Here is a 22,091-nt window from a genome sequence, read left to right on the forward strand (position 1 = left end):
TTTTTTTTTTCTTTTTTGGTGAGTCAGAGTTTCCCAGGCTACAGTGCCAACATAAGCCTAGCTCACAGCAACTTCAAACTCCTAGGCTCAAGCAATCCTCCTGCCTCAACTTTCCAAGTAGCTGAGGCTACAGATACCTACCACAACTGGCTAATTTTTCTACTTTTAATAGAGACAGGGTCTCACTCTTGCTCAGGAGGTCTCTAACTCCTGAGCTCAAGCAGTCCTCCTGCCTCAGCCTCCCAGAGTGCTAGGATTACAGGCATGAGCCACCATGATGGACTTTCTGATGATTTTAAGTGGGAAATGGTATTAGAAAGTCATTACTTTCAAGAGTCTAGAACCTTTGACTCTATTGAAAATATTGTTTTGTGATATTTGCCAAATCTCACCATAGGGGGCAGCAAAGCACACGGAAAGAAAAGGGATATTTGAAATTAGGCAGAAAGGGATTAAAATCTTCTATCACTTATAATATGGTTTGGTTATAATATGGTTTGGGGTGAATCATCTGGCCTATTTGTAACTTCTGTTCACTTATCTGTCACAGGACCAGGCAAATAGTTCATCCTTAATAAATTGCAATTCTTGTGACTTTTATCATTAGGACAGTTTGGAGTTTCTAACATACATTGTTTGCCATACACGTCCGTAAGAATAAACTTTTTGTGGGTAGGGAAATAAAATTTGTCCTCAGGGTTTTGACAGTTTTCAAAATGCTTTTAAATAAATAAATACAAGGAAGAACCAAAAAAATTTTTTTTCATTTATATATTTGCTTATGCAGTATATCCAGGAATGAGAAATAAGTAAGTCTAGCTGTCCACAAGGTTCATTTAGGAGACTGCCAAGAAAATAAAATTTGAAAGGTATCTTGAGGAAGATTTGTACAAGGCTAATTCTACATTAACATTGAAAAATGGAATTTTAGGCTAGGCACAGTGACTCATGCCTGTAATCCTAGCATTCTAGGAGTCTGAAGCGGGAGGATCACTTTAGCTCAGAAGTTAGAGACCAGGCTGAGCAAAAGCTAAACCCTGTCTCCACTAAAAATAAAAAAAATTACCTGGGCGTGGTGGCGTATGATGCCTGTAGTCCCAGCTACTCGGGAGGTGGAGGCTCAAGGATCACTTGAGACCAGGAGTCTGAGGTTGCAGTGAGCTATCATAATGCCACTGTACTCCTGCCAGGGCAACAGAGTGACACTGTTACAAAAAAAGGAGAGGAGGCTTAACAAAATGATTTTTATGATACTACTCTTTTCAAAGTGAAAGTTAAGAAGACTTAAATAACACTATGGCCTAGGGTAATGTGTGTAGAGAAGTATCTTATGTTTGTAATGATCAAGAACTTAAACCTCTGCCAAAACAAAGCAATTGAACAGTGAGAGCTTCTCCCTCTTTAGCACAGTGTAAGATTTACATGGATGGGTGACGGGCATGTTCTTCTAAAGTGCTGAAAAATAAAGTACTCTGGAAATGATCCTGTAGAAGTGTCTTAATGATGGACAATATTTAGGCCAAAAAATATTTAGGCCAATTGCAGGCTGAAATCCTACTTTGTAGAAGGGTATCACTGCCTTGGGAATCAAACAGCTTTACATTCTCTATGCCATATTTATAAAGGCAAATGATTTCATGACAAACAAAAACAATGTATCAAAAGTATAGATATATACACACATATATAAATGCATATACACATCTATCCCTGTACATATATACAGAAACTTATATACACATCTATTCCTGTTGTTAGAACCCGGTATTTTCCTATTGTCTTATACATAGAATACAATGACCGTTTTTCATGATTCAGAATCACTAGAAAAAACGAATTCAAATTCGATATACAGTATTCTGTTTATAACTCATTAACTATGTGAACTACTTAAGATATACCTAAAAGTTCTGTGTATGATTTCATCTTGAAGATAAAAAAGGTAAAGCACCTGTCAATCATGTGTGGTCATATGACAGATAAGTAAACAGAAGTTACAGAGAGGCCAAATGATTCATCCCAAATCATACTGTAAGTGATGAGAGATTTTAATCCCAATCTGCCTAATTTCAAAAACCCCTTTTCCATGTGAAAACTAGATAGAGAATAGTATGATGACTTTTCCTTTTGGAAAATGGTATGTTTTGCCTCACTCACATTTTTATTTTTAATTTAAAGTGTAGCAGAAATCAGCAATAACTCTACACTGGTTTGCAAAGCTTAATTTTGATTAAACTTCTTTCTTAAATAAGACAGTGCAATTGAACCGTAAGTATTAAACCCCCATTCCTCTAACTGAAGCCTCACACAAAAAAAGAGCCAGTAGAGGCATCTGGCTGAGATCCAAAATTACTGCTTCAACACCTTGAGATAGGTATAGTAAAATGGATGAAAACAACTACTTGATGCCATTTCCTTCTGAGACCGCAGAAGCTAAATAAACCTGACCGGCAAATAGGCTAGGCAAATTAGTGATAAAAATGTTTTGTTAAGAGTTTAAGTTTTACAAGCTGAAGCAAAAATGATTTTGCAAGTCAAGTATTAATCCAAATGAGTAAGATACTTCATTCTAGGTCAATTTAGGTTAAAGGAGTATGATGTTAAATCTGTTAATGACTTGTTGATGCTGCTCTGGTAACCTGTGGCCTTTTGACTTCAAGATTCTTCTTTCTGAAGCATCTTTGTCTTCTCTGCTATATCCCCTTTTTGTTGGGGCCCAGGATGGGCCAGGTCTCCACCCCAGCTTATCTACTGTCCAGAGGCAGAGGCTGTGCTATCTTGCTCGGGAACAATTACCCTTAGGTGCCTGAGGGCTATTTGCCTTAGCAGAAGGGAGAGAGAGAGAGAAACAGTCTTAGTAAGAAAGTAAATCTTAGCAGTCTTCTTGAGAGATGCTGGGCAGACGCCCTATGGGCAGGAGAAGCCAAAGAGTCAGAGTGAGCGAGTCCCTGAAAGAACAGCATGCACACTCCTCGACTCACTTCTCCTGCGGCTACTTATACACATAATCCAGTGGCTGTTTACACCACAGGTGTAGAGACTGCCAATCACTGAAGTTCTCGTCTCATGACCTCTCGTGTTAAGGAGAGCCAAATCCCTTTCCCATGCCCTCATCACCAAGGTGTTACATTACCGAGCTGTTACAGGTGTTTCTTATAGTTACGGAGTGTTCCTGAGCTTAACTCTCACTTCTCCTTTCCATGAGCTATATGGTGGTCTGCTATACCTTTTAAGAAAAGGATTTGTTCTACAAAATTTGGATGAAGTCAAAAGGCCACACTTAAGGACCAATAAGGCCACATTTCACCTTAAGGCCACAGGTTTCCCACCCCTGCCTGCTTTTCGTTAATGAAAAGTTTCTTGGCTAGGTGTCATGCCTATAATCTCATCATTTGGGGAGGTTGAGGGGGGAGAACTGCTTGACCCCATGAGTTTGAGACCAGCTTGCGCAACATAGCAAGAACCTGTCTCTACAAAAATAAAAAAGTATTAGCCAAGCGTGGTGGTACCCATCTCCAGTCCCAGCTACTTGGGAGACTGACGCTGGAGGATCACATGAGCTCAGGAATTGGAGGTTACAGTGAGCTATGACTGCATTTGTACTCCACCTTGGGCAACAGAATGAGACCATGTCTACAAAAATAAAATAAAAAGTTTCTTCATACCTGATTTACAGAAATCATGTTTCACTCCAACCTTCTATACTCCATGCAACCTACTAACTCCTGACCTGGGGGCAAGGCTTAAAAGAAAATTTGATGTTAATGATTTTCCATAGTAACAGGATCAGCTTCCTCCATTTGTAATTAAGACTGTCCCATTATTAGTATTTTTATTTGCAGTACTTTCTATTACCTTCTGTAAAACAAAACTTAGTTCATTTTATTATTATAATACATATATGAAGGTTAATTTGCAACATTATGAAGACTGTGAGGAAGATCTCATTTCAATTAAAATAGATATGTAAAGTTTCTCAGGTTAACAGCAAATTGAATATACTCACTTTTGTTGTCTTTGTATAGAACGGGGAAGAGAGTTGGTGAATGGGCAAGTCCACAATGCTACTGGAGTTCGTGACACTGTTACTATGTGTATGTTCATCTTCTCTGCTACTGTCATCAGACTGATCAAAATCATCACTCTCCTGGTCCATTTCCTCCTCCTCCTCATCCTCCTCATCTTGTTCACCAGCATGTTCTTCATCTTCCTCATGGTCTTCTTGGTTTCCTGAGGAATCCTCATCTACTGAAATAAATCGATTATTGTTTTCTTCCAAGTGTCCTTGCTGGGAATCATTTTGGTCTCCAGGTGGAGGTTCTACACCCACAATCGCACCGTTCCTCGCAGTGTGCTCCTCCTCTTGTGGTCTCAGTTGCTGCTGCTGTTCCTCCTCCACCACGCGATTCATCTGCTCCTCATCTATCTGGCTTGAGGAAGGGTTACCTCTCAGAGAGCCTCCAGTTCGTCGTCTTTTGCTGCCCACAGAGAGCAGTTCCTGATTCATTTCCAAAAGCCAGCTTGCTACTTCTTGGACCTTGGCTAGACTATCAGAAGATGCAAAGGTTTTCACATTCTGCAGGGAAAAATGGGGGGGAAAAACAAGATTTGTACAATCTACATTATCTTCTTTTTTCATGTTATATGTCTGCTTTCTAGATATCACTGAAGATTGTGAAAAGTATTTGAAGTCATCAAGGCATTAAGATGTTCTTTAGTGCTCAATATAGAATATTCCAATTATAAAAGTTGTAAGACTTTATAAAGACATACACAAAAATCACACAGTGAACTGTTTTAGGTCTCCTTTTAGTTACTCTTAGCATGAAGCTTTATAGTTCAATTTAGTTCCTTTGACCAATAAAACATAATTTAACCAATAAAATAATTTTAAATTTTAGATCAGTACTTCATAAACTATATTTTATATAAAAATTTCACAAAATGTTAAAAGCTGTATCACAAAAGAAACTAGTGTTCAGTTAAGTTCAGGAAATACTGAGGCAAATCATGTTAAAAGGCTTTTATATCCTGGGAATTTCCCAAACTTTTCTGAACACAGAATCTTACTTTCAAACACGGTTTTCTAACAGGTGACAAGTGTAATCATTATGATTTTCATTTTTTCATAATGAATATAAACTGACCAGGCAGCAAATAAACAAAAACTTTTATTTAAAAAGAAAAAAATACATAATTTCATACCCTCTGACCCAGTAACTCCACTCCTGGAAAGCTATCCTAAGGAAGTAATCCTAAAACAGAAAAAACAAATTATACAGAGGATGCTCACTGCAGTTTTATCCACAAAAGCAAGAAATAAACTATAAATAAAAATCAAAACCTAAATGTTTAAGATAAACAAACCTGTGAGATGGGAAATACATAGTACAATCCCTAAATACGATGGACATTTAAAAAATGTTAAAATGTATATTTTTATATTATGCTAAGGGAAAAATGCGGGAAATTATAATGATCATAGAATGATTTTTAAACTCCATAAAGACAAGAAGACAATATTTCGAAATAAACTGCATTTTAGGTAGTGAGATTATAGATGGGGTTTTTTAATTATATTTCTCAAATTTTATATATCAAGTATGTTTACTTTTGTGTTTTTTAGCATATGCTCTAAAACATTATCTGATATATCATCTTTTCATGTTCATTAAATTATAGCCATTAAATTTTACCCTTTGCTGTTATCTGTATGGAAATGTTTGATATGGCATTATATTTGGCATTATTATTAAAATAATGTCAACATATTATACACAAAAAAAATTAAGCACACCTATGATGTAAAACTTGAAACTGCCAACCAGAAAAAAATTAATAAATGAAGTATTAACAATTTTAATCATTTTTAGAGAAAACTTTTTATATGATTTAGAACATTTTGTCATAAAACACAAACATCAACAAACAGAATCCTACATCCTAAAATTCAGTGTAAAACTGAATGGTCTTTTATTTCTTCTTACCAGTAAAGTGTCAAGATATATAAAATATATAACTTAAGTTTTTATGGATAACTAATGATACTAAACTTGAGTTTAGTAAAATAAAATCTGATGGTCAATATATCTGACATTTAAATTAGCAATTGAATGTTATGAGGATAGTGTGGTTCAAGGTCAGGAATATACTAATAAAAATATCTATAGAACTTTTCACAGACAAGGCAAACAAAGCTCAAAGAGATTAAATTCTCAAGATTGCTAGCTTCATGATAGCTTCAAGTAAAGAAGAGGCAAGAATTTTGATACCCAGCTGAATCTTCTTTCATGTACCTAAGTATACAGTTACATGATAAAATCCTGAAAGAATATTAATAGTGTCTTCTTTTCTAAAATCATAATCACTTCAGTGCTCAAAGATTATTACTTTAAACACTCAATATGCTTCAGGTACGTATTGATTTTCTGGAGGACGTTTGTTAATCAATGGCATTCAAACTTTTTTGACCTGAATCCATAGTAAAATTAGATTTAACATCATGTAGATTTAATTCTACATGCATGTATTTACTTATATTCATGATACCCGAAACAATGGTTTCAGACAAAGGGAATTATTAAATATTTCTGATATCAAAAGTCTCTATACATTACCACCCTTGGGCAGTGGCTCATGCCTGTAATCCTAGCACTCTGGGTTTCCAAGGTGGGTAGATTGCTTGAGCTCAGGAGTTCAAGACCAACCTGAGCAATAGATCATCTCTTAAAAAAAAAAAGAAGTGGTGGGTGCCTGCTGTCCCAGATACTTGGGAGGCAGACTCTATCTTAATAATAAATAAGTAAATAAATAAATAATAACTACCCTTAAATAGTTGATTCACATTATTCATAGTAATTATGTTCTATAAAGTTGCTCCAATCTCTGATTTAGCAAATACTGAACCACTGTTCCTAGAGGAAATATATGTTGTTGATTCATTAACAATGAACTTAATGATTGACAGTACTATAACTCACGTCTGAATGAGGCTTACCTAACACATTATTTTTTCCATAAGGCAAATTACAGCCTTCTTGCACTAAGGAACATGAGATAGCACTTTAGCACTATGCTTGGAGTCATAAAAAGCACAAGAATGTGGAAAACGTCTCACTATAGTAGACTATGAAAATGATACTTGTTTACAGTATGAGAGCTGAAACAAGAAGGCAGAGGTCAATTGGAAATACATATGTGAGGTGGCTCAAATATTTTACCATTCTGTACATGCACATCTCCATAAATGACTATGAAAGTGCCACACATGAATGATGACTTTGGGGTTACAAATAAATTTTACTGAATAGACAGATTCTCAAATACAGAATATTCAAAATAATGAGGATGGATTGATCATACCTACTTGACCAAATCCTCTAAGAACTGCTTGCAATGCAAGATTCAGAGTATTCTGAGATATCAATAAAGAAGCCAAAGTGTTACTGTTAGGGTTCTGCCAACCTAACAAAGGGTAAGTAACCAGAAATAGTAAAAGCTCCAATACAGATATTCATCAATAGAAGTTTTCAAATAAATCAAAAAGTTCAGATAACCCATATAAAATAAAGTTGGACTTTGTATAAAGTAATCGCTGGAGAAAGAAACAGGGAAGGGGACATTACTATTCCTTTTAGAAAGTGGGGAGAACAGCATTCTTCTGGCAGAGTCTTTCAAGTAGTGGGAAGTTCAGAGAGGTCCTGCCCTAAGGGTACTTAAAAAGATGCCTAAAATCATCTCCATCCCTGGATGAAAAAGAAATATTACAATAATTTTGGTCTTCAAAAATGCAGAACTAGGTTTTTAGAGAAAACAGAGATAATATGTAACTTACCCCAAGTCCTAGAAAATACAGGGTAACTTTTAGCCACTATCCTTCCTTTGTTGATTTGGTGGCATTTCAGACCTAATTTCAGTATGTGTGTATTTTTTTATAAATTAGTTTCTCGTGAACCTTGTTTTTCAAAAGGAGCCTTTGATAACCATTTGTAGGATACTTAAAGTAACAGAAGTGAGTATAGATAGATACATGTGTTAAACAAATGGACCTCCGAGAGCCTTAGATTTAACTGGAGTTGTGAGCTTCAAAGGAAGATTTCAAGACAAAGCCTGTTTTGGAAATCACAGTAGAAACTAAGGAATACAGTATGCACTAATAAAACAAGGGGTGGTTTAAATAAATTGTCACAACTTCCCAATGTTGTTAATGGAAACATTAACATTTTAAGAACTTATATGGTTCTTAAAATGATCTATTAGGCCTAAGTTACAAAGTCATGAAGATAACAAGAAAATAAATCAACTGTATTGACCATCAGGAAGAATAACCCAAACTTGGAATCACTACCAAAAGCACTTTGGGATTTTCTCTGAATTCTAAGAGTCTCTCTCTAATCAGTAACAAGTCCTCTTCAGGCCACAGCACTTATAAGCACACTTGCTTCACATTATGCATTGCTTTTCAAATCAGTAGGGTGTAAATCCTTAACATTTATTTGTAAATTACCTTCTAAATCACAAAAAAAAACACTTTTTATTCTGTATTGAACTCCTTATTTTTAGCACAGGCTATTAAAAAAAAAAAATTACAGTTGCCCTTCTAAGCCCAAAGGACTGCAACAAACTGGCAACAAATGGAGGTGGTCAAAATAAGGAATTAGGCCTACTGCACTGATATGTATGTGTGGTGCATGCCCGATCCATGAAAATTAGGTCGTGTAAGAGATGGGAAACGTAGGGAGGAGGTCAACTATGGAGGTTCCGTTGTATATCTTTACTAGAAAGGAGGCAAAAGACCACTTCTCAGTCCACATGACAATATTCACTTTTTATATTACTTAAATTCTAACACATACCTTGTTTGGCCATGTAATCCCTCATTCCCATTCACTCTGCTATCTCTGTGATCTGGGTTCACTTTATCATAACTAAATTTTAAACTGGTTAAATCTCAATGGATCTTTGGGAAGTTTAGTCCCTTAACTTCATCCCTCAGTGCATCCCTCAGGCAGCACTGCTATTATGCTCCTTTGCCAGCTCCTCCCTTCTCTGCAGTTTCTTTGATACCCAGGGTTTGAACTACCACATAGAAGCTAAGGACTCAATTATATTATCCCCAGTCTGAATCTTCAACTGAGGCTGTTTATTTTTCTTTTTTTATTTCAGGTTAATGTGAGGGTACAAACAACTAGGTTACAATATTTGCATTTGTGAGGTAGAGTCCCTTTTGTAGTTGTGTCCCACCCCCAAAAGGTGTGCCATATACCCTTACATTGTGCCCAGTAAGTGGTAGCGCACCAATCTCCTCCTCTCCTTCCCTCTCTCCTAAAGTCATTCCCCCTCCACCAAACTTAAATTGAGTTTTTTTCTGATGTGAGCATGTATTAGATGGTCAGCTGGCTTCACATTAGTATTAAGTACGTTGGATATTTGCTTTTCCATTCTTGTGATACTGTATTAAGAAGAATGTGTTTCCACTCCACCCAGGTTAAGACAAAAAATGTAAACTCACCCTTTTATGGCTGAATAGTATTCCATGGTATACATATACCAGTTTATTAATCCATTCCTGGGTTGATGGGTATATTTAGGTGTTGATGTCCCATGGTCATCCCAAATTCATTATTTTAAAAAACAGACATCTATTTCCCCTTACACCCACCTGGAGACCCAAATTTATTCTTACATCCTCCTATTATTTTCTCTGTTTAAGGAATAGAACCATATTCTAAGCCAGTGGCAGATGTAAAAAACCCAGAAAGCTCTTCTTCCTTCTCTCCCTCAACAATTTAGTCCGAAAACCATTAGGTAGAGCCAAGCAAGTTAGGCATATGTGGGGGAGGCAGAATGGTAATCCAAAATTGGATAGTTAGTCTAAGCTGAGTGAGGAGAGCCTTTCTGGGAAAGATGGTGAGGGGAAACAGAGGCGGACCAGCAAGGGGTGTCAAAGCCTGACGTTAAGAAGGATGAAGAGTGATTCACATGGTGGAGAAGCCTCATAGGTCACAGGCAGAGCAGAGCGAAAACATGTGTATGGGTAGAGTGTCAAATGGGAACAGTGTAAGAAAGATGTCTACATGGGGAAAGAGTGTCAAAGCCTGAACAAAATAAGGCGTGTGTAGTAGCCACAGTGGTCCCCTGTTCAGATAATCCTTCAGTTTAACCTGCCATGCACAGCAGAGCTGCTTAACAGCCTCCTTTCTCCCCTTCCCTGGGGGTAAACAGGTCTGCCTCTTTCCACCCACCCCCACCCCGCCCTCATCCATCCCAGAAAGGCTCTCCTCACTCTGATTCTAACTCACCTGCCTCTGGGCTTCTCCTCGTACACTATTCAGCTTGGTGAGAGTACTAGAAGAGGAACTGTGCCAACCTGGAGGAAAGTAAGGTGAGCTAAAGGCTTCCCTGCACATCAAATCTTGACACCTGCTTTACAGAGGACCCAAAAGTGACACAGAAAACATCTGTGTAAGGGTACTAAGTTATCAAAAACTCTTGGGGCAAAAATTGGTAAGTTCTAAACAATGCTACAAAACCATTAACTTCATTAAACAAAAGTCATTTTACTCTAATGTTTAAAGAACAATTCTTCCCACACAAAGAATCTAGAGACTTATCAAAGGCAAAGTTCTCAACCAGGGATATGATCTGAAAAGGGTCCTTAAAGAAAACAGTAGGCTAGACTCTGCTGAATGCTTTGAAGATGAAGAATGGCTGCAGAAACCAAGCAATGTAACATTTATTTTTCAGTCACTGCAAGGTGTGAAGAAAATGGTTGGGGTTTTTCTTTCTATTTTTTACTTCAAAGAATAAGATTCTTGGATTTAAAAGAAAATAAATGTTTGAAAACATCATGTTACAAAAAAAATAAAATCTTAAAATGTTTCCACCGCTGCATGGGCCTGAGAGTGAAGAAGGGTATTACAGCAAGTCTCGACTCTTACTGGAAATCACCTGGGGAAACAGCACAACAAAACCAAATATATTTCCCTTCTCTTTCTACATAAGTGTGTAACTGGACAAGTGATCCTTTTTCTGAATCTACTATGAAAATTTGACTCAAGAAAAAAAGGGGCAGCTACAGGTCCCCACCTCGCCCTGACCCAGGCCACCCTCTCCCCATAGGGTTCCTCACGCCTACCCCAACAACTCACATTCCCCACCTCAGACTCTTGCAACAGCATCGAAGATGAATTTCAGCTGCTGCAGGCTCAGTATCATAACCTAAATCTTGAGTGTGACAAGTTGGCCAGCAAGAAGTCAGAGATGCAGTGTCAATATGTGATGTACTATGAAATGTTCTACGGCTTGAACATTAAGATGCACAAACAGGCTGAAATCAGGAGGCTGAATGGGATTTGTGCCCAGGTCCTGCCCTAGCTCTCCCAAGAGCACCAGCAGCAGGTCTTGGGAACCAATGAGAGGGCTAAGCAGGTCACTGCTCCTGAGCTGAACTCCATCATCTGACAGCAGCTCCACTCCCACCAGCTATCTCAGCTGCAGGCTCTGGCCCTATCTCTGACCCCAGTGCCTGTGGGGCTACAGACGCCTTCACTGCCAGCAGTCAGTGCAGGCACTGGTCTCCTCTCACTGTCCGCGCTGGGCTCCCAGGCCCACCTCTCCCAGGAGACAAGAAACGGCATGATAGAGACACCCACCAGGAGGATGATGGTGAGAAGTCAGATTAGCAGGCAGCCAGGTTGGGGAGGGTCAGGGAGGGGAGAAACAAAGGGGAGACAGAGTCATGGAGAGAAAGGAATGTTCAGTGCAATACATAGTATAGCTCGGGACTGGCTAAGCTCCGGTAGTATAATATTTATAGTAGCCACCTGTTGGGGCCCTGGCCCTGCTCTTATGCCACTGCTAGCTTTGTTCCTGTCCCCCCCAGCATCCTCCTTCCTCCTCCCCTGCAGCTCAAATAGACTATAGCTCAATCTGCTCATAACACAGATGAGGCAAGCTAAGGCCTAGAGGGGCAAATGGGAGACCAGGTCGTAAGGGAGCAAAACCTCAAGAAATCCAAAACTCCCAGTACTTCCCTGTTCTGGGAATGTGTAACTGACAGTCTGCTCACTGGATCCCTTGGGGCACATGAAACAGCTATTGCCCTGGCACTGCACACAAACGCTAATAGCTGTCCCCTCCCCATCCTGGGCACTCCAAGTCTTCTCCCTAGGTCCCAGATCTGCTCTCACTTTCACCTCTAGTTCCTGTCCTGCTTACCACCGCCACTATTTCCATACACCCCCAAACACACCTGGTCCTCACTCACAAAAAAAGGGGGCAAGCTTAGCTGAAACATGCCGAGTGGGGACAGGTGACCAAGGATTTTCCCTTCTCCCCTTCCCAAACAAAGATGAGGGTTCTACAGTTGTCTTGGTATTAATTTCATTTTTCCTTTTCCCAGTATACTAGCTTGTCTTTAAAGAAAGGGGATATTAAAAATGTTTTTTTCAAAAAGCAACACCCACACCTGTGTCTATATGTCAGATTCTGTTATGCTAAGTCACTACAGAGAGAAGTGGAAAATGCTTTATAGAGGGTGGGCTTAGCTGTGCCTTTCAAATGAAGATGTGAGAAGGTTTTAAAAAAAAAAAAAAGAAAAGGAAAAGAACTGCAGTCTTATAAATTTGAATTTTACTAATCACTCCAAGACAAGTTTTAGATTTCTGTGAAGAAAAGAATGAACCAGACTGTTTATCACAGTTCAATTCACAATTGACAAAACATGGAAACAACCTAAATGCCCACTAACCCAGGAATGAATTAACAAGCTATGGTATGTGTACATCATGGCATACTATGCAGCCATTAAAAAGATGGAGACTTTTAAATTAACCTGGATTAAGTTGGAACACATTCTTCTTAGTAAAGTATCACAAGAATAGAAAAGCAAAAATCCAATGTACTCAATTCTTTTTTTTTTTTTAAAGAGGCAGAGTCTCACATTGCTACCCTCAGTACATTGCTATAGCGTCACAGCCCACAGCAACGTCCAACTCTTGGGCTTAGGTGATTTTCTTGACTCAGCCTCCAGAGTAGCTGGGACTACAGGCACCGACCACAATGCCCGGTAGTGTACTCAATTCTAATACAAAGACAGTAGATGAACTAATACAGGGGGTGGGTAGAGGAATGAGGGAATGAGGAGAGGGCAGATGAGAAGGGGTGGGGGGTCATGGTGTATGGCATACCTCTTGGGAATGGGACACAATTATAAGAGGGACTTTACCTAACAAATGCAATCAGTGTAACCTAATCCTTTGTATTCTCGATGAATCCCAAAAAATAAAATAAAATAAAATAATCCTGCTATTTGTTCAACTCCTCACTGTATGAGAAAGATAAATGAACAATCTTTTTCATTCAACATACAAGAAGAGTAAACTCAAAAATGGTCTCATTTCAGTTAAAAATGTGAATTAGCATGATGCTTATTTCATGTTTGACCCAACATTGATACTTGTGCAGCAAAAAAGTAAGAGATAAATATAATTTTTACATTAAAAAGGTAAACTCACATTAGAGAGGTAGATATAACTTTATATCAAAATATAAAGTTCAAAATATTCAAAAATAATACCTTCTAGGCATATATGAGCCTATAAAAGAAGTAATCCAATGGTAAGCCTACATTTGAGTGTGATCACATCACTTAGGAAAATAAAAGGTTTTTCAACATCTTGTATAACATTGTATCAAGGCTATGTTTTTCTTCATATTGCTTTACTTATGGTTTTAATATCTTTACTATAAAACTGTCAATTAATTTTCATGCTGTCAATATCATTAACTAAAACAGATTTATAACCTTTATTAAATTAAATGTAAGTCTACATTAAGAAAAATTAAATACCATCATAACTTAAGCTAGTGACTGAAACAAAATCTATATTATTTCTTGAGTTATAAATTTATGAAAAGATAAAATACTAATTTCAAGGAAAGCAAGCTAAGTTTAATTAGCAAAAGACCGTATTTTTCCCAAGAAAAGTTGACTTCAATGTCGGTTTTAGTTTGAAGTATAGGATGAAAATTACTCTAGTACATAACATATCATGTAAGGTCGACTATGATAAGGTAAAAAAAAAAAGTAGTAAAGTTTAAAAAAAGAAAAAAATAATAGTTTCCTCCATGTTCTGTACTAGTATTAGTATCAAATAGTACTAGAGTTCATACCCTTTGTGGGGAGAAGAAACAAAAAAAAAAAGGAGAATAATGGTTCAGGTATACCTCCGAGGTACTATAGGTTCAGTTCCAGACCATGACAGTAAAGTGAATATAGCAATAGAAAAGATTACATGACTTTTTTTGTTTTACAGGGAACATAAAAGTTACATTTATATTACATTGCAGCCTAATAAGAGGGCAACAGCATTATGTCAAAAAATGTATATACCTTAACTAAAAACCACATTATTGCTAAAATATGCTAGGGATCATCTGAGCCTTCAGCGAATTGTAATATTGTTCCTATAGAGCAGTGATTCTCAACCTGTGGGTCGCAGCCCTTTGTAACAATGAAAATACAACTTGCATATCAGATATTTACACTGCAATTCATAATAGTAGCAAAATTACAGTTATGAAGTAACAATGAAAAAAATTTTACAGTTATGAAGTAACAATGAAAAAAATTTTATGGTTGGGGCATCACCACAACATGAGGAACTGTATTAAAGGGCCGTGGCATTAGGAGGCATTAAGAAGGTTGAGAACTACTGCTGTAGAGACTCTTGCCTCAGTGTTGATGGCTCCTAACAGATCACCTTGGTAGTTACGAATGGCTGTAAGGTTCGAATGGTTGTAAAATAAGATCACAAGGAAGTTTGCCATATTGACTGATTCTTCCTTCCATGAAAGATTCCTTATAGCAGGCTATTTGACATCATTTTAACCAGGGTAGAATTTCTTTCAAAACTGGCCCTTCTAAAACCGTGCCACTACTTTAATCACCTATGTTTATATAATACCTATATTTTTTACAGTCATTTAAATCATCTTCACTAATAGTAGACTGCAACTCAAGAAATGACTTTCTTTGCTCATTCTTAAGAAGGAGAGCTTCAGCTGTTCAAGTTTTATCATGAGATTACATCATCAGGCTCCACTTCCAATTCTCCATCTCTTGGTATTTCTACCTCATTTTGCAGTTTGCATTTGTCCACGTATACAGCACAAGCAGAATGGATTTAGGATCATTCTTACAGGCCCTAGGGTTTTCAGGATGGTAAACAAGCACAGGTTTTAACACAAAGTCACCAGTTGCATTAGGCCCTAACAGGGGAATTAGACTGGCCTTTGAAACTTGGAAGCCAGGCTTCTCCTTTCTAGCTAGGAAGGTCTAGATGCCATCTTCTTCTAATAGAAGGCTGTTTCATCTACATTGAAAATCTGGTGTGTAGGGTAGCCACCTTCAACAATGATCTTAGCCAGACCTTCTGAATAACTTGCTACAGCTCCTACACCAGCACTTGGTGTTTCACCTTGTACCTTTGTGGTATGGAGATGGTTTCTTTCCTTTTAACCTCAAAATACCAACCTCTGCCACCTTCAAACATTCCTTCACCTTCTTCACCTCTCTCTGTCTTCACAGAATTGTAGCGAGTTAAGGCTTTGCTAAGGATTAGGCTTTGGTTTAAACAAAAGTTGTGGCTGGTTTGAGAGATGTGTGACTCTTCTTTCTCTTGAATACTTAGAAGTCACTGTAGAGTTATTAATTGGCCTAATTTCAATTTTGTTGTTTTAAGGGATAAGGAGGCCCCAGGAGAAGGACAGGAGAGAGACAGGGGGTTGGCTGGTCCGTGGAGCTGTCAGAACACACACAATATGTATCCATTAAGTTTGCTGTCTCCTATAGGCTTGGGTGGGGTTTGTTGAGCCCCCAAACAATTATAGTAGTAACATCAATGATTACTGGTGACAGATCACCATGACAGATGCTATAATGATGCAAAAGTCCAAATATTGTGAGAATTACCAAAATGAGACAAAAAGAAGTGATCACATGCTGCTGGAACAGGACACCAATAGACTTGCTTGATCTAGGGTTGCTACAAATCTTCAATTTTTTATAAAATGGAACACCTCCGAAGCATAATACATTGAAGCACAATAAAACCAGTTTATGCCTATATAAGGAAACACTGAAAGAGCATCTTCTCAAAAGAGCACTGTAGTTACCAATGAATTATTAAATCTGCAACTTACTGATTAAGCTAATCAACCGTGAGTTGTAGATACAACCATTTATATGCAGGGATTTCCAAGATCAGAAAGTTATTTTAAGTGTTTCTTCAGCGGAAAAAGATTAAGAAAGGCTGAAAGTATGTCTACCTAACGCAAAGCAATAAGAGAAACATAGCATCACTTTTGTGCTGTTTCTGTCGATAATGCATAACTTGAATGCTTTAATGAGGAAATGTTAACCCAAATTTAGGGTCATTGTACAAAATAGCTTAAAATCCTTAAAAATGTTAAAACAATAAAAGTAAAAAAAAGATTAAGGAACTATTCCAGATACATGATAACTGCAACACGTAATTTTGAATAGAACCCTTTTCCTTTTCTTTTTTTTTTTTTTTTTTTAGAGACAGAGTCTCATCCCATCACCTTCGATAGATTGCCGTGGCATCACAGATCACAGCAACCTCCAGCTCCTGGGATTAGGTGAGTCTCTTGTCTCAGCCTCCCAAGCAGCCAGGACTACAGGCACCCACCACAATACCCAACTATTTTTTTGTTGCAGTTTGGCTGGCCGGGTTCAAACCCGCCACCCTTGGTATATGGGGCTGACACCCTACTCACTGAGCCACAGGCGCCACCCTAGAACCCTTTTCTATATATATGAGACACATATAATGTGGTATTTTGACAATTGGTGAAACTCAAATGGAGTCTGAGGAATAGAGATCATGTATCAGTGCCAGTTAAATTTATATTGCGATTATGAACATAAATGTCCTTGTTTATAAGAAATGCATACTCAAATGTTTGGACAGGATGATGTATTATGTTGGCAACTTATTATCAAATGATATGGAGCAAAATAAATTCTTAGTGCTGTTCTTAGAACTCTTTTGAAAGTTAAAAAGAAAAGAAAGGGGGTGATCTGGACGTAATTTTGGAATCTGTCATTTGTCGCAAACTGCCTTTGCCTTGTCCCTACACCTCTGTCACTACTCATATTATCACTAAGTCATGCTAAGCCTAGTTCTTATTAATGTCTACAGTCAACCTCGCTTTCTATTACTGTTTAATTAAGTACGCTGTTTTTTGCTTGAACTATATCAGTAGTGAGTCTAGTTACCTCCCTGTCTTTTGTCTCCCCCCTCATTACTCTGTGTATTGCTACCAGAACGTGAAATATCAGTCTTCGGTAGCAGTTGCCAAACTTTTTATTTGCTGAACACTTTGCTCAAATGAAGGCAGAATATTAAATATGTTAAGGGAAATCTTATGGCAAATGTGTGTATGTGGAGGGAGGAGCACAGGAGAGAATTAGCGACTCCTGAGTGACTATAGGACTTCTGAAAACCAATGTTCTATAGGATAAAATCTGAACTCTGAAGCACAATATAGAAGCCATTCCTAATCTGACCTCATCTTCTATCGACATACATGTTTGTCCGAAACCATACATTTCCCAAAAATATTGATGTTTGTATTCTTTCAATATGTCATATGCTCATACATGTCTGTATCTTTGCAAATGATGTCTCCTCCTCTTAACCTCTTTGACTTATTCTTTTGACCACTCTTTATTAACCATACTGGCAAGGTTAATAAACCTTCCCTCTTCTATTTCTTTGTGTCACAGAACTACTAAAATTGGTCAGCACAGGTCTTGAATACAAGGACTTTCTTTCCTCTTTGTAAAATAGCAGTAAAAAGTGGTGGGACATTCAGGAGAAAGTTGGAAAACATAGACAGTTGGAGAAAATAATGCAGTAACTTGCAGGTTGACGAAGGGGTAAACTAAAGGACAAGACAGATTTGATGAACATATTGTGAATTACCTTTTCTATATACACTGTAGGAAGTAGAGAGCTAGAAAAAGTGAACATGCTTGCTGTTAGAAATGCCTGAACAGGATCTACTTTTGCTATTTCCCCTCTTTTTGATGTTAATTGAGACCACATAACCAATATCTATTACAATGCTGAGCTTTAAAATGCAAGGATATACTCATGCCTGTATATAGACAATAAATAATAGGCTCCTTTCTACAGTGAGGATGAGATATTCAACTATCCATTTCACACTATTACTGTCTTATATACAGGTAGTCCATAAAGTTTGTGTGCAGTTTAAAATAGTTGTCTGCTTGTACATAAACTTTATGGACACCCTACATAGCTGTTCCTTTATATCCTCTGGGAATTGGTTCCAGAACCCCCTGTAGGAATCAAAATCCAAATATACTCAAGTTTCACAGTCATGGAATCCATATGTATGCAAAATAGACTCTCTATATAGGTGGCTTCACATCCCTATCCATGGGTGGTTGCAGATGTAAAATCTATGGATAAGAAGAACCAACTATATTGAAAAAAATCCACATAGAAGAGGACCTGCGCAGTTCAAACTTGTGTTGGTCAATGGTCAGCTCTACTCTATTCTTGTAATTTCTAAAAGTATTAACCAACCAATACACATAAAATTTATAAGGTAATTTTTTTGTTTCCCAGAAAGTATTTAATAATATTTCCCACAGAAGAAAAAGCATAGTGAATACAGATTTTTAATACATGAAAATGTAAGTGTCCATCTCAAACCAGTATGGTTATTTCTATGTTTTTGTGGTAATTCAAGACTAAAGTCCACTTCTGGAAAAGACTCTGAGTAATCAATCCCTCTTACAGATATCTTTGGCAGAGCACTGCTATTACTGTGTCTTCAGTGTTTGCATTTGAAAGCTGAAATCTGTTCAGCGATAGGGCATATAATCACAGATGCCATTCATGTACTTATTCGTTAATTCTTCACTCAAATTTTAATTGAGCAAAAAAAGCAGATAAAAGATAGTTGACTAAAGAAAATATGAAAAGTGTTAATAAGTACATAAAAAGGTGCTCAATAAAATTAGCCACTATGGCCATAGTGCCATACTACTTTCCATTTCCAAAAATAGCTAAAATGAAAAGAAACCAAATGCCACCAAATGTTGGTGAAAATAGGAAGCAACTGAAAGAAGATCTTATACATGGTTAGTGAGAGAATAAAATGGCACCGTAACTGTTGGAAACCATTAAGCAGTTTCTTAACACATGTCATACCTACTATACGAACTAGCACATACACTTCCAGGTATTTACCCAGTAGAAATGTCCGCAAATAGGCTGGTAGGCAGCTTTATTCAGAATAGCCGAAAGTTGAAAACAACTCAAATACTCATCAACAAAAGGATGGATAAATAAATTGAGGTAAATTTATATAACAGAATAGCACACAAATAGCAAAGAATGAATTTCTGATACATCCAACATGGATGTCAGAAATAGTATGCCAAATGAAAGGAGCAGACACAAAAAAGTACTAACACTATGTGGTTCCATTTATATGATGCTTGAAAATCCACAGAACTAATCTATAGTGATAGAAATCAGAACAGTCATTATCTAAGTATGGTTAAGGATTGACTGGAATGGAGCATGAAGGAACTTTCTAGAGTGATAGAAATATTCTGTATCTTGATTAAGGTGTTGGGTGTATAGGTATGTTTCTCAAAAACTCACCTGCATATTCCAATTTATATAAAGAGTACCCCAGTTAAAAATACGTATTAATTGAAGACACTGAAGAAACTTCTCTGTCTTGTATGTCTCTCCCACTGTGGATGGGCCTCTTCCCATGCAGAAGGCAGCATTGGTCTTTTTTTCTTCAGTTGCCTTAGTTGGACTTCCTTACACTAATACTAGATATGATGACATCAGACAGCCAAGATGAAAGTCCAGAATACTGATCTTCTCCCCTGCCCACTTCAACAGGCAAGGTAACTGTTTTCCCAGAGTCCACCACTCCAATATTGTATCAGCACATGATTCACTGTGAAATGTTTTCTAGGGTTGTAGTAGTGAGACTTAAGACCGAAGAATATGATAGGGCCAAATAAGCAACTATATTAGAAGGAACAACATTTGAAATGATTACCCTATAGAGCAAATGACTGCAGGACCACAGAAAAAGCAAATCTGCCAATTTCAGAAACAACTCAGCATCTTTAAGAGAAACCTCAATACTACCGCAGCGAGACTCCTAAGAGTAGCAAATATTTGATTCAAATCCTTTTACTGTGGATTCTACTCTGCCTTGTAGTCATTTTGCAAGAAGATTTTGAACTTCAGAATAAGCCCACCACTCGCCGGCGCCTGTGGCTCAGTGAGTAGGGCACCGGCCCCATACACCGAGGGTGATGGGTTCGGACCCCCACCCTGGCCAAACTGCAACAACAACAACAACAACAAAAATAGCCGGGCGTTGTGGCAGGTGCCTGTAGTCCCAGCTACTCAGGAGGCTGAGACGAGAGAATCGCCTAAGCCCAAGAGCTGGAGGTTGCTGTGAGCTGTGATGCCACAGAAATCTACCAAGGCCAACAAAGTGAGACTCTATCTCCAAAAAATAAATAAATAAATAAATAAATAAATAAATAAATAAATAAATAAAAATGAGCCACATTGAAATCCATCATTTTAGTGGTATAGAATAGATGGTATAGAACATTTATTATCTGTAGAAAACTAATGAATCTGTTTTATTTCAATATGGTTCCCTTCTCAGTAAGCATAATATTGACATAATTTATTGTGGACCACAAGGGGGGAAAAAAAGGATTCTTATCATTTGCTTTTTAAAGTTTAAGAATTTTATTCTCATTTACTACTGCTTGATGCTCACTTACCTGGGTTCTTGGGAAGTTTTACTTGATAAGTATTGTTAAATAAAAATTATGGGAGGCCATTGTTTTGAACCATCCTCCTGCACTAGGCCCTAACAGACCAGACCAAACTAATAATCCACATAATCAAAATGAAATTTTAAGGAAGGAGATAGATTTTATAGCAGACCAGTTTTTCCTGAAAATAGGAGGTTCCAGTCTACTCAAATCCCCTCTGATTTTACCCTTAGGAAAAAGTAAACTGAAGCAACTTGATGTTTAATCAGTTTGTCTATTGTTGTGTTACCTTGTACCCAACTTACAAAACCCAGTGTTCCACTATTGCCTGATCACTCACTCTCTCTTGTGATCCATGAATCACAGATAAATGCTACATAGATCTACAACTAAATTTGTAGACCTATTGTAGTTTTGTCTTTTGACAGTATGCAGTTGGAACTCTGGTATATCCACGTTGCTTTTACTTCATCTCCTCATTTTAAAAACTCCTGCTTGGATTTCTTTTCTTGATCTCTAAGGCAAAACAGTTACCTCATTTAGATGAATATGCCAGACAATCACTGTTCACAGATAGACACTCAAACACAATCATTCCATCTTCCACTTCAGATGCTTGGCAGGAAAGCTCAGTAGACATGTTAAGGAAGATACTGCCTGATTGCATTGCATACAGTATGGTTTCAGAAAGTGTCTTTGAATGGAAAAAGAGAAAAATTTAAACTCTTAACATGTGTCAAGTACAAAGGATACAATACTGACCAAAGACATAAGCCCTGTATCCAAAATAAATGTAGACTAGTGACTATAAAGTTATTAATTTTATGAATTGTAAGAAAAAATCCACCCTAGTTAGACCTTTGTAACATATGCAGATAAGAAAAATTTCTAAAAGTTATATTAGAAACCAAGCATAATGAACATTCTAGCCTGGTTCCATCTCTGCCTACTAATATCTTTTACTATACTATGGTGACTGAAAATGCAAAAATCACCAACCCCAAGAAAATATTAAAAAAACCCAAAAACATCTGAAACATTCATCTAACACCAAGAAACATTACAATCAACTTAAAACTGTTCTTTTTCCTTCTTTTTTTTAGTACAGACTGAGAGCTATTATTTTTTAAATGGTAAAAAATTATGATTTTTACTAAAGTCTTTTCTATCTATGTAGAAATAAAGCAACACTTTCATAATG

General features: G+C 37.3%; 1 protein-coding gene and 1 pseudogene across 4 annotated transcripts in view; one reads left to right on the forward strand and one right to left on the reverse strand.

Annotated features, from left to right (window-relative positions):
- FBXW7 (F-box and WD repeat domain containing 7) overlaps positions 1-22,091 on the reverse strand; it is a 249,075-nt gene that overhangs the window by 91,260 nt on the left and 135,724 nt on the right. For 2 of the 4 annotated variants that reach the window (XM_053582904.1, XM_053582895.1), the window contains 2 exons: positions 5,206-5,255; positions 4,007-4,576 (listed from right to left, as the gene is read on the reverse strand). In XM_053582904.1, the coding sequence (XP_053438879.1) occupies positions 4,007-4,507 (501 nt within the window). In that variant the 5' untranslated portion in view covers positions 4,508-4,576; positions 5,206-5,255. The remainder of the gene's footprint in view (positions 1-4,006; positions 4,577-5,205; positions 5,256-22,091) is intronic. The other 2 variants (XM_053582913.1, XM_053582888.1) reach the window with 1 other exon arrangement.
- Positions 6,405-11,684, forward strand: LOC128587755 (TLE family member 5-like; annotated as a pseudogene).

This window comes from Nycticebus coucang, chromosome 1 (assembly GCF_027406575.1).
Source record: "Nycticebus coucang isolate mNycCou1 chromosome 1, mNycCou1.pri, whole genome shotgun sequence".
NCBI classification, from domain to species: Eukaryota; Metazoa; Chordata; class Mammalia; order Primates; family Lorisidae; genus Nycticebus; species Nycticebus coucang.